This window comes from Cetorhinus maximus, chromosome 1 (assembly GCF_964194155.1).
Source record: "Cetorhinus maximus chromosome 1, sCetMax3.hap1.1, whole genome shotgun sequence".
NCBI classification, from domain to species: domain Eukaryota; kingdom Metazoa; phylum Chordata; class Chondrichthyes; order Lamniformes; family Cetorhinidae; genus Cetorhinus; species Cetorhinus maximus.
Genome location: NC_135879.1, coordinates 225,317,995 through 225,333,900, shown reverse-complemented (window position 1 = coordinate 225,333,900; position 15,906 = coordinate 225,317,995). Strand labels below are relative to the sequence as shown.

Sequence of the window (15,906 nt, the reverse complement as noted above, 5' to 3'; positions counted from 1 at the left end):
ACAGCAGCTTTGAGGTTACCATTGACCAGAAACAGAATTGGACCAGCCATACAAATGCTGTGGGTACAAGAGCAGGTCAGAGGCTGGGAACTCTGAGGAGAAAACTCATTTCCTGACTTCACCAAAACCTGTCCACTATCTACAAGGCACAACTTGGGAGTGTGATGGAATACTCTCCACTTGCCTGCACAAATGCAGCTCCAACAACACAAGAAGCTTGATATCATCCAGGACAAAGCAGCCTGCTTGACTGGCAGCCATCCACTACTTTTAACAACCACATCCTCCTCCACTACTGCACAGAGACAGTCTGTACCATCTACAAGATGCATTGCAGCAACTCACCAAGGCTCCTTTGACAGGACCTCCCAAACTCTCAACCTCTACCATCCAGAAAGGCAAGGACAGCAGGCAAATGGGAAAACCACCACCTGGAAGTTCCCCGACCAGTCACACATCATCCCAACTTTGAACTAGATTGCCTTTCCTTCACTGCTGCTTTGTCAAAACCTTGGAACTCCCTAACACTGTGGGTGTACTGCAGTGGTTTAAGAAGACAGCTTACCACCACTGTATCAAGGGCAATTAGGAATGAGCAAATGCTGGCCTTGCCAACAATGCTCATATCCCATGAAAGAATAAAAATGTTGTCATTTACTTCTGCTTCTATTACAACACATCATCTTGCTCCTCCACTCTAGCCTCATCTCTGGGCTTCCTCACGATAGACTTCCCCTATTTATTTTATTTTTATGCCCCTAGTGCAAGAATGTGGGGTCCATTTCTTTTCAGGCAAAGATAGCCCCTTCAATTGTAGCCTTCTGGACCAGCACTCACTCCCATGTCCCAAGAATATGGATACTTAGCTCGTGCCCCAACCCTGCAGCTACACAGATTTTCTTGATCTTCCTCTGCTAAACCATTCAGCGTATCACACAAAGCCGTGTGGATATTTTGATCCTGGCTTTCAATGCAAGCTCAAGTAAATAGATTTTCTCCTCTATAAATTAGAAACCAAATTGATAATATTCTTCTGAAATCAACTACTGCTCCAGCAAGTAAGGATGGTCTTAAGAATAGTTAATATGAATAATACCAGTGTAGCATAATACAGAGGAGAAACAAATATTAAATTTAATATAAATTATACATAATCAAAAATAATCTCAGTTTTCCCTTTAAGGGAAATAAACAAAAAAATAAAAGATAAGCACACAAAATTATTAAAGAGGTCGACAGGGTAGATGCAGGAAGGATGTTTCCCCTGGTTTTGGGGGGAGGGGGGGGGCGGCCCTCTACGTGTGGTATAGACCCAAGGGACACAGTCTCATAATAAGTGATACCCCATTTCTGTTCGAGGTGAAGAAAAATGTCTTCACTCAGGTGGTGAACATTTGGAATTCTCGAGAGGACTGTGGAGGCTCAGAGTATATTCAAGGCAGATCGACAGATAAAGATATCAAGGGATATGGGGAGTGTGCTGGAAAATGGCACCGAGGGAGAAGATCAGCCATGTTCTAGCTGACTATCTAAAGCCAGTATTAGCTATTTCTCAAGTCATGGTATTGACATCAGAACCCCTTATTTCGAGAACAAAGAACATCTCCTCGGCAGTTGGAAATATCCCACAAACAAAGGCAGAAAACTAGTATGACTGCAAATTTTTTTCTTTGAACAAAAATGAAACTGATCAGGTTTTCAAACATGACAAAAGCTGTTAATTGCCAAAATAAACAGTTTTGTATTTGATTTCTTTCCTTTCAGCATTAAAATACAAGCTTGCCTCCAATTATGGAAGCATGAAGCTCAACCAATTACAGAGAAATATTTTGCTTCCTAAAATTATTTTCTACCAAAGGACTTGATTTCACAAATTTGCACGTTCAAATATGAATTCATATTCAAGAACGATTGGAAAACGTAGGCACCGAATAAAAGACAAATTGAAGGAAATTATGGACCTACTACAGAGTTCCTGCAATTGCAGAGCAGAAGCAGAGACAATTGATTTAAAGTACCTAATTCTGCTCTTTCCTCCCTTACCCCAAACAATTTGGAAATTTTCTTTAGCTCCAAATCTCTCCCGTTCCATCAAGTATTAAAAACAGAAAGAGGTGATAGTGGGAAGCAAGGTGTTACACTCCTCCCCAACAAGCAAGTCAATCACTCCCCGGCCTTCCTCAAGTCCTAACCGGTCACTTCCTTTCTCAGATTTTCAAGAGCTACTCGCAAACTGGCAGCTTCCTGCGCATCAAAAGCTCGATTCTATTGAGTTGGCACCATCAGCTTGAAACTGTGCAGAAGCCATCAACATCCAAATAGTTCTGAAGCTCTGAAATTTTGAACAGCCACCAACTCATTGACTGTGCATCAGTAAAACTCACATACAACAGCATTAACTCATGCTCAAGGTTTTACAGAAAGGTCGGGGCTGGAAATACTAAAAGAAGCACCATTCAGGCCAGACAGCTATGTTGAGGAAATATCATCCACACTCATCTTAGAAAGCGCACAGACTAAAACAAACACAAGCTTGAGCAACAAGGTTTCTTAAAACAATTGAGCCTCCATTCTTTAATAGGCATCAGTGCAGGTAAGTGGTTGTAGAAGGCTGTCAGTTGACAATATAATAATTGGTTAGTTCACACTACATCATGAATAGCAGCACTCATTTTAGTGCATTGTAGAAACATAGGAAGAGGACGAGGTCCAGAGCATGTTCCATCATGACCATGATGAATGCATTAAACTGTACACCTTAATTCCTCAAACACCTTAAATATCTTTGGATAACAAAAAATTTTAGATTTAAAATCTACAACTAATCTAGTTTGTGGACAAGAGTTCCAAACTTTATCAGCCTGTGTGTGAAGTGTTTCCTAATTTCACACCCAAAAGGTCTGGCTCTAATTTGTTGACTATGCCCCCTAATCTAACACATACCAACTTGCAAAAATAGTTTCTCTATCTACCCTCTGTTCTCCCAAGTTCTGATCAAATCACCACATAACCCAAATTCCAGGGAACAGAACACGAGTTTGCATAGTCTCTCCTTGTAATTTAACACTTGGATTTCAGATATCATTCTGGCAAATCTACACTGCACTCATATACATCCTTAAGAGTGGTGTCCAGAACTGCTCATAGTACACGAGGTGTGGTCTAACCAGGACTTTTAGAAATTACTTCATGGAATGTGGGCTTCGCTGGCTGGGCCAGCATTTATTGCCCGTCCCTAATTGCCCTTGAGAGCATTGCAGCAGGGTGCCTTCTTGAACTGCTACAGTTCATGTGGTGTAAGTACACCCACAGTGCTGTTAGGAAGGGAGTTCCAGGATTTTGGCCCAGCAACATGGATGGAACAGCGATATATTTCCAAGTCAGGATGGTGAGTGACTTGGGAAGGAACTTCCAGGTGGTGGTGTTCTCATGTGCTGCTGCCCTTGCCCTTCTAGATGGTCGTGGTTGTGGGTTTGGAAGGTGCTATTGAAGGAGCCGTGGTGAATTCCTGCAGTGCATTTTGTAGATGGTACACACTGCTGCTACTGTGCGTCAGTGGTGGGGGGAGTGAATGTTTCTGGGTGTGGTGCCAATCAAGTGATCTTTGTCCTGGACAGCGTCAAGCTTCGAGTGTTGTGGGAGCTGCACTCATCCAGGCAAGTGGGGTTATCCCATCAAACTCCTGATTTGTGCCCTGTCGATGGTGGATAGGCTTTGGGGAGTCAGGAGGTGAGTTACTCGTCACAGGATTCCTAGCCTCTGGCCTGCTCTTGTAGCCACAGTATTTATATGGCTAGTCCAATTCAGCTTCCAGTCAATGGTAACCCCCAGGATGTTAATGGGGGGGGATTCAACAATGGTAATGCCATTCAATGTCAAGGCCCAATAGTTAGATTCTCTCTTGTTGAAGATGGTCATTGCTGGCACTTTGTGGCATGAATGTTACTTGCCACTTCTCAGTCAAAGCCTGGATATTGTCCAGGACTGCTCCAGTATCTGTGTCGTCGCGAATGGTGCTGAACATTGTGCAATCATCAGCGAACTAAATGTAATATCTCCAAATTTTCAGATGACACAAAGCTGGGTGGGAGGGTGAGCTGTGAGGAGGATGCAGAGATGCTTCAGTGTGATTTGGACAAGCTGAGTGAGTGGGCAAATGCATGGCAGATGCAGTATAATGTTGATAAATGTGAGGTTACCCACTTTGGTAGCAAAAACAGGAAGGCAGGTTATCTGAATGGCTATAAATTAAGAGGGGGGAATGTGCAACGAGGCCTGGTGTCCTTGTACACCAGTCGCTGAAGGTAAGCATGCAGGTGCAGTAAGCAGTAAAGGCGGCAAATGGTACGTTGTCCTTCATAGCAAGAGGATTCGAATACAGGATCAGGGATGTCTTGCTGCAATTATACAGGGTCTTAGTGAGGCCACACCTGGAATAGTGTGCACAGTTTTGGTCTCCTTATCTGAGGAAGGATGTTCTTGCTATAGAGGGAGTGCAGCGAAGGTTTACCAGACTGATTCCTGGGATGGCAGGACTGACATAGGAGAAGAGATTGAGTCGGTTAGGATTATATCGCTGGAGTTTAGAAGAATGAGGGGGGAATCTCAAACCTATAAAATTCTAATAGGACTAGACAGGGTGGATGCAGGGAGGATGTTCCCTCCCAATGGTGGGGGAGTCCAGAACCAGAGGTCACAGTGAGGATATGGGGTGAACCATTTAGGACTGAGATGAGGAGAAATTTCTTCACCCGGAGTGGTGAGCCTGTGGAATTCACTACCACAGAAAGTAGTTGAAGCCAAAACATTGTATGTTTTCAAGAAGGAGTTAGATATAACTCTTTGGGCGAAAGGGGTCAAAGGATATGGGGAGAAAGCGGGAGCAGGCTATTGAGTTGGATGATCAGCCATGATCATAATGAACGGCGGAGCAGGCTCGAAGGGCCGAATGGCCTACTCCTGCTCCTATTTTCTATGTTTCTATGAACACCCCCACTTCTGACTTTATGACGGAAGGAAGGTCATTGATGAAGCAGCTGAAGGTGGTTGGGCATTGGACACTGCCCTGAGGAACTCCTGCAGTGACGTCCTGGAACTGGGATGACTGACCTCCAACACACACAATCTTCTCCCTTTGTGCTAGGTATGATGCCAACCAGCGGAGAATTTTCCCCCAATTCCCACTGACTCCAGTTTTGGGAGGGTTCCTTGATGCCACACAGTCAAATATTGTCTTGATGTCAAGGGTAGTCACTCTTACCTCACCTCAGGAGTTCAGCTCTTTTGTCCATGTTTGTACCAAAGCTGTAATGAGGTCAGGAGCTGAGTGGCCCTGGCAGAACCCAAGCTGGGTGTCAGTGAGCAGGTTATTACTAAGCAAGTGCCGCTTGATAGCAATGTTGACCACCCCTTCGATCACTGTACTGATCGAGAGTAGTAGGATAATTGGCCAGGTTGGACTCGTCCAGTTTTGTGTACACAGGACAGGAATTTTCCACATAACTGAGTAGATACGTGTTGTAGCTGTACTGGAACAGCTTAGCTAAGGGCATGGCAAGTTCTGGAGCACAAATCTTCAGTACCATTGCCAGAATATTGTCAGGGCCCATTGCCTTTGCACTATCCGGTGCCATCAGCCATTTCTTGATATCATGTGGAGTGAATCAAATTGGCTGAAGACAGGCATCTGTGATGCTGGGGGCCTCCAGAGGAGGCCGAGATGGATCATCCACTCAGCACTTCTGGCTGAAGTATGATAACAATCCTATTATTTACACCTGGAGGACTAGTGTACATCAGTATTCTCCAAAGTTTCTTTGGACCTCCATTGTTTCAAGTTTTTCACCACATAAAATCCAAAGTGGATGCGCTCCATTTGCTGCAGTTCTGTCCATTCACTTAATCCATCTTGATCTCTAATTTTATGCTACTCTGCTTACAATGCTGCCCATCCTTATGCCATCAGTAAATTTAGAAGCGACGTCCTATTCAATCATCTAAGTCGATAATGAATAGTCATTAGTTGAGGCCTTAACACAGATCCTTGCAAGATACCATTAGTCACATTCTTGCCATTATTCCTCCTGTGTTCTGCCTCTCAATTACTCAACCAGGTCAATAATTTGCTTTCACTTAAATGGCCTTCAATTTCAACTAACAGTGTCTTATGATGGACTTCAAACCAACAAGAGAGAAAAACATGCTTGACCTCATCCTCACCAACCTGCCTGCCACAGATGGATCTGTCCATGACAGTATCAGTAGGAGTGACCACCACACAGTCCTTCTGGAGACCAAGTCCTGCCCTCACATTGAGGATACTCTCCATTGTGTTGTGTGGCACTAACACCATGCTAAATGGGATATTTCCAACAGATATAGCAACTCAAGACAGGGGATCCATGAGGCACTGTGGGCCATCAGTCGCAGCAGAATTGTACTCGAACACGATCTGTAACCTCATGGCCCAGCATATCCCCCATTCTACCATTACCATGAAGCCAGGAGATCAACCCTGGTTCAGTGAAGAGTACAGGAGGGCAAGCCAGCAGCAGCACACTAGGCATGCCTAAAAATGAGTCTTCAACCTGGTGAAGCTATAATACAGGACTACTTGCACGCCAAACAGCAGAAGCAGCAAGTGATAAAGCTAAGCAATTCCACAACCAACGGATCAGATCTAAGCTCTGCAGTCCTGCCACATCCAGTCGTGAATGGTAGTGGACAATTAAACAACTCACTGGAAGAGGCAGCTCCGCAAATATCCCCATCCTCAATGATGGGGGAGCCCAGCACATCAGTGCACAAGATAAGGCTGAAGCATTTGCAAGAATCTTCAGGCAGAAGTGCCTTATGCTGATGGTATAAGGTCATGCAGCATTGTAAGCAGTGTACATGGAAGAACGGTGACAAATGGGGGGCACATCCACTTTGGATCCATCTCAGCCTCCTCTGGAGGTCTCCAGCATCACAGATGCCAATCTTCAGCCAATTCGATTCACTCCACGTGATATCAAGGATGGGTGAAGGCACCAGATAGTGAAAAGGCTATGGGCCCTGACAATAATCCAGCAATAGTACTGAAAGATTTGTGCTGCAGAACTTGCCACACCCCTAGCCAAACTGTTTCAGTACAGCTACAACACTAGCATCTACCCAGCAATATGGAAAGCTGCCCAGGTACATCCTGTGCACATAAAGCAGGACTAATCACCCTGCCTAATTACCACCCCAAAAGTCTACTCTTGATCAGCAAAGTGATGAAAGGGGTTAACAATGCTGTCAAGCAGCACTTGCCTAGCAATAACCTACGCACTAATGCTCAGTTTGGGTTCTGCCAGGGCCACTCAGCTCCTGACCTCATTACAGCCTTGGCTCAAACATGGACAAATGAGCTGAATTCCCGATGCGAGGTGAGAGTGACTGTCCTTGACATCAAGGCAGCATTTGACTGAGTGAGGATGTGTGATGATGAGTGATGATTGCACAATGTCCAGCACCATTTGTGATTCCTCAGACACTGAAGCAGTCCATCCCCAAATGCAGCAAGAACTGGCTGACAATTGGCAAGTAACATTCATGCCACTTAAGTGCCAGACAATGACCATCTCCAACAAGAGAGAACCTAACCATCACCTCTTGACATTCAATGGCATTACCATTGCTGAATCCCACACTATCAACATTCTGGGGCTTACCATTGGCCAGAAACTGAACTGGACTAGCCATGCAAATACTATGGCTACAAGAGCAGGTCGGAGGTTAGGAATCCTATGACAAGTAACACCGCCTGACTCCCAAAGTCTGTCCACCATCTACAAGGCACAAGTCAGGAGTGTGATGGAATACTGCCCACTTACCTGGATGAGTGCAGCTTCTACAACACTGAAGAAGCTGGACACCGTCCAGGACAAAGCAGTCCGCTTGCACTCCATCCACAAACATTCACTCCCTGCACCACCAACACGCAGTATCTACAAGATGCACTGCAGGAATTCACAAAGGCTCCTTAGACAGCACCTTCTAAACCCACGACCACACCACCTAGAAGGACAAGGGCAGCAGACACATGGGAATACTACCACCTGACAGTCCCCCTCCAAGTCACTCACCATCCTGACTTGGAATTATGTCACTGTTCCTTCACTGTCGCTGGGTCAAAATCCTGGAGCTCCCTTCCTAGCAGCACTCTGGGTGCATCTACACCACATGGACTAGAACAATTCAAGAGGGCAGCTCACCACCACCAAGGGTAATTAGAGATGGGCAATAAATGCTGACCAACCAGCAATGCCCACATTACATGAATGAGTTAAAAATGCCTTACAGAAGTCCATGTAAATGCCATCCATATACATTCCCATGTCCACTACTTTAGTCACCTTGAAAAAATTTAACCAGGTTCATCAGGTATGATCTAATCTTTATCCAGGCTAGCTCAGTCACACTACCCTTAATTAAAAAACTAATAAATTTCCTGACTAACGGATATTAGGCTAACTGGTCTAGAATTCCCTAATTTCCCTCTGTCCCCATCTTAGGTAACAGAATGACGTGCACCATATCCATCATTGCACTACAAATATCTGTAATTCTAAAAATGAAAATATTGAATCTGTTGCATCTGCGGCAGCTCTACTAGAGCAATCTAAACCTAATCCCATTGTCCCACTATCACCTCCGCTCCAAATATCGATATGAAAACGATGCAGTGATCACTGCCGCAACCATTAGATCAAAAGGCTTCTTTCTCCATTTTCCCGACAAATTTCTCCCAAGCTTCCTTTCAGCATAGGTGTTGACTAATAAATTTTAAGTTGACCAATCGTCCGTCGTTGTTAAAAAGGTTGAGGATGGTAGTCAAACTACCTTAAGATTTCCACAAAACGTTACAATTATCAGGACGTCAAGGGACCACTTGGATTGAACATGAACACAGGCGGAAAGCGAAATCAAGTGGCGTCCCACATTTCCCAGCGGGGCAGTTCTCTCGATTCACACACTAATCAGTACATGAGAGATAATTGACAGCCCTCAGTGAATTACAGGGTAACTAATCCAATCAAGCGACGGGGGGCGGGGGGGGGAAGCAGAGCCTGAGCCGCAAGCCCGGTTAGCATTTATTTCACCTACTTCACCTACGGCTTTTAAGCATTTTCAAGATTCTGCTTTGACGAATGAGTGGCTTTAAAAAAAAATAAATAAGAGGGCTTGAACGATCAATTATAATTTGACCACTTAAGAGTAAAACGATTTCGAGAGAGTTTGAAGGGGGGGGGGGGGGGGCCGTATTGTATTACTGTACAGTACCAGGATCATTGGATAATGAATTGCGATATAGATACGGTGGGTGTTTACAACAATGGGAAGCCTCGCTTTTGCACTTCGTGATTTTAAAACATTGATTGGTTTAAAAAAAATTTAAAAATGTTAAAAAAACGCATCGCTCACTCAGTGCATCCAAAAAGCTGCCCAGATTATTGCCCTATCTGCGTATCCTGGTGACCGCGGGCAGGCAGAATTATCAACAGGAACTTTATACCCTACTTACGGGGCCTGTTTTTCTTGACCATCTCCCGACGCTGCTGTAGCCGCCGGCTGGTGCTCGGCGCCGGGTCTCTGTTGGCCGGCGCCCGGTCCCGGTCCCTCTCCGAGCAGCCGGCCCTGCGCTTTTCCGCCTCGGGCTCCTGTGGTTGTTGGTGGTGGAGGTGACACTGCTGCTTCTGCTGGCCGGCAGCCTTGTTCCCTCGGCGGTGTTGTTGTTGTTGCTGCTGCTGCTGCTTCTCCTCCGGCTCTTCCTGCAGCGAGCAGCCGCCTCCATGGTAACCGTTCACGACCATCGCCCGGCCGCTGCTCACCGGCTCCATCACCGATCGGGATTTATCTCTTCTTTTTTGGGGTGGGGGAGGGGTTTAAAAAAAAATATATATATATATAATTTATATAATATAAAAATAGCCTCAAATCAATTCTCAGGCCTGCATGGGGATAGGGAAGAAAGCAACGGCCGTTTTCTTTTTAATAAGCAGCCGTGGCCATTCCGCTGTCCGTTATCATCCTCCTCCTGCTCCTCCTCATCATCAGCATCATCGTCGTTCAACCGACCCCCGGATCCCACAAACATCGCCACCCGCCCATCCCCCACTTCCCATAACAACATACCGGAAATAACCCCTGATTGACGGACACTTCCCCCCAATCAACACTCTCCCACCGCTGCCCTCCCGCCAATCAGAGAAAGGGGGGGGGCGGGATAGATTTTTTTTAAATACGACGAACTGGATCTTAAAAACACGTTTTGATAATTTTACATGCCTGTTTATGTGTATGTTACCATAATACTTTAATACAATCATGATAGTTGTTTTTCTTGGTTTAAAGCCGAGGCCTGTTTTTTTGAAAATTCGAGTTCTAGCTGCTCCCTCTCCACGGACCTGAGGGAGGGGGGGCGCATGATGGACGTGGCGACTGTCCAATAGATGATGAGGATTTGATCCCGTCACCAGCTCCCCAATCAATCAGCGCGCAAAGAGGCGGTGCTTATCTAGATGGGTGAAAGGGGGGGGAAGGTTCTCATGGACCTTAATAACATTTCATTTATCGTTATTGAAGCGATGGTCGGTTATAAACATTTTTTATTTCGATACGTTTCATGTGGAACTTGTGACGCACACTGTTTAGTTTGTCCTTGATGACGTTTTACTAATGGCTAACCAATGATGTCATGGGCAGCAGAAAGTGGGACTGATCCAAAGCTCCGGATGAGTGACAGGGAGGAGGCGGGGCTAAACTCAGGGTTGGTACAGGAGGATCCCATTACTTTTCTTGAATTGTGTAGCCTTTAATGTGTGGTTCAGCGAAACAGCACACCTGCCTGGTTTTGTTGTGGAGAATCTAGACATTTAAAAAAATGTGAATTGCACCAAAAAATTATATTGAACATTTTTCCACTTATTTCATTGTATTTATATCACATGAACAGGCCATTCTGCCCAACAGGTCCATGCTGATGTTTATGCTCCGCAGGAGCCTCCTCCCATCCCTCTTCAACTAACCACCATCGGCATATCCTTCTATTCATTTCTCCCCTGGATGTTTATCTAGCCTCCCGTTAAATGCTGAATATTTTTTAAGTGGTGAGAGGCTGGCAAATATTGATATTCAGAGGCACCTTGCTGTCCTTGTACATGAATTGCAAAAAGTTAACATGTGGATATAGTAAGCAATTAAGAAAGCAAATGGCCTTTATTATTGGAGTTTAAGGGTGAAGAAATCATTGCATATGGCATATTGCAATCACACCTGGAGTATTGTCTACAGTTTTGGTCTCCTTATCTGAGGAAGCATATATTTGCTTTGAAGAGAGTATTGTTCCATGCGGGGAGATTGAGTAGACTAGGTCTACATTCCCTAGAAGAATGAGAAGTGATCTCATTGAAGCATCTAAAATTCTTAAGGAGATGATTGAGTAGCTGTTGGGTGAGTGCTTCCCCTGGCTGAAGAGTCTCAGACAAGGGGTCAGAATAAGGTGTCTGCCATTTAGGTCTGAGATGAGGAGAAATTTCTTCAATCAAAGGATTGTGGATCTTTGGGATTCTCTACTGCAGAGCATGATGGTTGCTCAGTCGTTGAGTATATTCAAGAGATAAATCAATAGACTTATGGATACTGAGGGAATTAACAGTATGGAGATAATGCAGGCAGGTGGAGCTGAGGTAGAAAGTCAGACATGCTTATATTGAAGAGTAGAACAGACTCAAAGGGCTGAATAGCCAACTCCTGCTCCTATTTGTTATGTTCTTATGTGCTATTCTCCTCCACTACTTCTTACCAAGAGTGAGTTCCACATTTTAGCCACTCTCTGGGTAATGAAGCTTCTCCTGAATTCTCTCTGGATTTATTAGTGTCTGTCTTATATTTATGGTGCCTGATGCTATGCAGATAGATTAAGAATTAAGATTGTCAATTAATTTATCATCAGCATCAAAGCAAACCTCATAAAGCACATCATAATCTCAAACCTTCTTCTACAGTTTTGCACCGTGCTAAATATAACAAAAACTGCTGATGGTAAATGCACATGTCAATCTGGAAAATTAGCAAAGGTTGACCAAAAAAACACTGACAGCTTCAGAAAAGATGACGACTGAACAACGGCCCTGAAAATAATTCCTTGACGCTATTATACTGATAGTGAAATGAAGTATGGGTTGTCATAATTTAAGCTGCAGGTTAGTTGACATTCAATCATATATCTAATAATATGCATATGTTTAGCACTTTTCATGTAATAAAACACCCTGAGGCACTTCACATTTGGTGAGTAATGAATCAGATTGTAGACAATTGAGGAAAATTGACAGATGCATACATAGGGTAGGAATTTATTTGAGGAATAAAAACCGAAAATGCTCAGCAGGCTAGGCAGGGTCTCTGGAGAGAAACAGTTTACATTTCAAGCCAATGGCTTTTTGTCAGAACCCTTGTAAATGCAAGTTCGTTCTTTCCTGCAATCCTTTCAGTGGTCACATTTGCAACCGTATAATGTCACAGCCAGGAAGTTTGTTAGCTGAAGCATATGTTTTGTCATACTTTGTAAATTTGGTTTTGCCTTTATTAACAATCAGCATTTGTGTTGACCTTGCAATTATTCCCATTCTATCCGACGTCAAACCTTCACTTTCTCCTCTGTATTGTTCTGTGAAAATGCCCTCCTGAACCCATTCACTGGTTTTTCTGCCAATAAAGTTTTATATTCCATTTCTCCATGGTTAAAATTCAGAGTAAGCTGCTTGCACAACTTGCCTCTCTTCCACAGACAGATTTATTTTTGATTGCATGACTCATGAATGCAATTGCTACAATTCAGCTCTGAATAATAAAGTGCATGCCTTAAAACAGATACTGACTCCAATCAGAATTATTTACTGGATGGATTTTATCCAACACTCAGATTTTACTTCTGATTCGCACTGTGTTGTATCTGATGACTGGATTGCAGCAAGTGCTGTGCTGTCCAATAGTCTGATGGAATATTTCCTCTGCTCTTGGAAATTAAGCCACCAATTGTAAATTTTGCCTAAAAACAGAAGAAAAAGTTAGGAACAGGAAAATACCATTTGGCACATTACAACTCATCCCTTCATTGTTCTTTCCCAGTATTGTATTCTGAACATTCCAATATGTTTGACTGGCAAATAATTGCAAGCATTTGAAAATCTCGCAAAGATCCAAATCTCTCAATGATTAAATTCCAAAATCGAAACATAAATACATAGAATCATGGAGTCATAGAATAAGATAGCACAGAAGGAGGCCATTCTGCCCATCAGGTCTATGCTGGCTCACAACCCCATGCCCCTACTCTTTGCCCATATCACAGCACACTTTTTCTCCTTCAAGTATTTGTCCAATTCCCTTTTGAAAGCTGCTACTGAATTTACCTCCACCATTCCATCAGGCAGTGCATTCCAGATCCTCATAAAAGTGCTTTTTCTCATGTCACCCCTGGTTCTTTTACGAGACACCTTAAATCTGCGCTCTCTCATTATCCACCCTTCAGCCACTGGAAACATTTTCTCTTTGCTTACTCTAAACTCTTCATGATTTTAAACACCTCTATCAAATCTCCCTTTCATCTTCATTGCTCTCAGGAGACCAATCCCAGCTTTCCCAGTCTCATTCTCTCATCGCTGGAACCATTCGAGTAAATCTCTTCTGCACACTCTTCAAAGAATTAACATCCTTCCTAATGTGTAGTGCCCAGAATTAGACACAATGGGTGGAACCTTACAGTCCCGCCAGCAGCAGGAAGCTTGGCAGGCGGGGCAACTTAATTTGGCGTGAGGCCGAAAATCAGTTTCCCGATGGTGGGATGAACTTTAGGAATTAAGTTCTTGGGACTTTATAGGTGGGTTAAAGGCAGGTCGAGCTTCCGATGAACAATGTCGAACCTCTCTTGCATGCGTTAGCAAGTCAGGCATGTTCATTAAAAGGCCAGCTTGCCAGAATTAAGTTCCCCACCAAATTAAGTGCCCTGCCAGCGAAAAATTGGAACATTCGCTTTTACGATTGCACATAGGGGGCGTGCACCTGGTGAGGTAGACTTCATCCATGATTAATAGCGAGTTGCCACTGCATTGTCCTCTTTGGGGAGAATCTTTAAATGCCAGTCTATGCTTGAGACCAGTTAGTGGCAGTGCAAGTTGAGTAGAGGATGATCAAGAAAGGGAGGAAGAGTTAGGGGGCACTGGTGGAGCAGAGGCCTTGCAAAGGTGGAAGGGATAGTGCATGCTCATAGTCATAGAGGTCTACAGCACAGAAAAAGGCCCTTCGGCCCATCGAGTCTGCGCCGGTCAAACAAGTACCCAACTATTCTAATCCCATTTCCCATTAAATATGGAGCCTGGACCTTCGACCCCATGAGGTAATGGTGGGAACGGAGACTTCCAGACTGCCCCCGGCACAAGAATCGCTGAGCACCTCACAAGTGCAGATTTAATGAGCTGAATGGCGCAAGATTGTGCGTGGTCGGCCACTCCTCCGCACCCCCCTGCTCCCTCCCTAGTGGAAATCACTCCCACTTCCATACCCGCCACCAAACCTAGACTCCAGAACAAAAGATTCCAGCTAATATTCCAGCTGGGACTGAACTAGAGCCTTGTATTGGGTTAATGATGATTTCCTGGCTTTTGTCGTGTACAAGCCTCCGAATAGTAACCACATGATAGGATGCAGCATAAATGAAGAAAATTATTTGGGGAGCTTGTCAGAAAGACATGGTGATAATCATGGGAGATTTTAGTCGACATATAGACTGGAAAAGTCAGATGGGTAAAGATAGCCCAGATGAAGGGTTCATAGAATGTTTCCAGGATAGTTTCTTAGAACAGGTTGTTCTGGATCCAACCAGAGAGCAGGCTATATTAGACCTGGTATTGTGCAACGAGATGGGATTAATTAATGATCTCATAGTGAAGGCACCCCTAGGTAGCAGTGACCATAATATGCTTGAATTTTACATTTAGTTTGAGGGAGAGAGGAGTGGGTCCAAAGCTTTGTTTTTAAACTTAAATAAGGGCAATTATGAGGGCGTCAAAGCAGAGCTGGCTAAAGTAAAGCTAAGGGATAGGTCAATAGAGATGCAGTGGCAAACATTTAAGGTGATATTTCAAAATACACAGAGTAGATACATTCCAATGAGTAAGAAAATGTCCAAGGGATGGACACACCATCTGTGGTTGACTAGAAAGGTTAAAGATATCAAACTTAAAGAAAAAGTATATAATTGTGCAAAGATAGGTGGAAGGCCAAAAGATTGGACAGAATATAAGGAACGGCAAAGGATGACTAAAAGATTAATAAGGAGGGAAAAAATAGAGTACGAAAGAAAGTTAGCCAGAAATATAAAAACAGATAGTAAGTGTTTTTATAAATGTTTAAAAAAGAAATAAGTTAACAAAGTGAGCATTGGTCCTACAGAAGGTGAGTCTGGAGAATTAATAATGGGAAACAAGGAAATGGCAGATGAATTGAACAGGTATTTTGCATTAGTCTTCATTATAGAGGATATAAGTAACATCCTATAAGAAACAGCTATAAATCAAGAAATGGAAGGGAGGGGTCCCTCAGGGTCTTATATGTTTCAATCAAGTCGCCACTTACTCTTCTAAATTCCAGCGGATACAAACCTAGTCTGTCCAACCTTTCCTCATAAGACAACCCACCCATTCCAGCTATTAGTCTGGTAAACTTCCTCTGAACTGCTTCCATTTACATCCTTCCTTAAATAAGGTGACCAATATTGTACACACTACTCCAGATTTGGTCTCACTAGTGCTCTGCATAACTGAAGCATAACCTCTCCATTTTTGTATTCAATTTCCCTTGGTAATAAATGCTAACATT

General features: G+C 43.8%; 3 protein-coding genes across 5 annotated transcripts in view; 1 reads left to right on the top strand and 2 right to left on the bottom strand.

Annotated features, from left to right (window-relative positions):
* The window catches only part of LOC144687733 (pantothenate kinase 3-like), a 44,468-nt gene extending 34,366 nt beyond the window's left edge, over positions 1-10,102 (bottom strand). The window contains exon 1 of one of the 2 annotated variants that reach the window (XM_078554184.1): positions 9,551-10,102. In XM_078554184.1, coding sequence (XP_078410310.1) covers positions 9,551-9,866 — 316 coding nt within the window. In that variant the 5' untranslated portion in view covers positions 9,867-10,102. The remainder of the gene's footprint in view (positions 1-9,550) is intronic. The other variant, XM_078554195.1, reaches the window with a different exon arrangement.
* rnf24 (ring finger protein 24) overlaps positions 1-15,906 on the top strand; it is a 632,553-nt gene that overhangs the window by 249,242 nt on the left and 367,405 nt on the right. The gene's annotated exons all lie outside the window — the stretch shown is intronic.
* LOC144687667 (uncharacterized) overlaps positions 12,372-15,906 on the bottom strand; it is a 64,770-nt gene continuing 61,235 nt past the window's right edge. For both annotated transcript variants that reach the window (XM_078554062.1, XM_078554071.1), the window contains exon 6: positions 12,372-13,078. In XM_078554062.1, the coding sequence (XP_078410188.1) occupies positions 12,956-13,078 (123 nt within the window). In that variant the 3' untranslated portion in view covers positions 12,372-12,955. The remainder of the gene's footprint in view (positions 13,079-15,906) is intronic.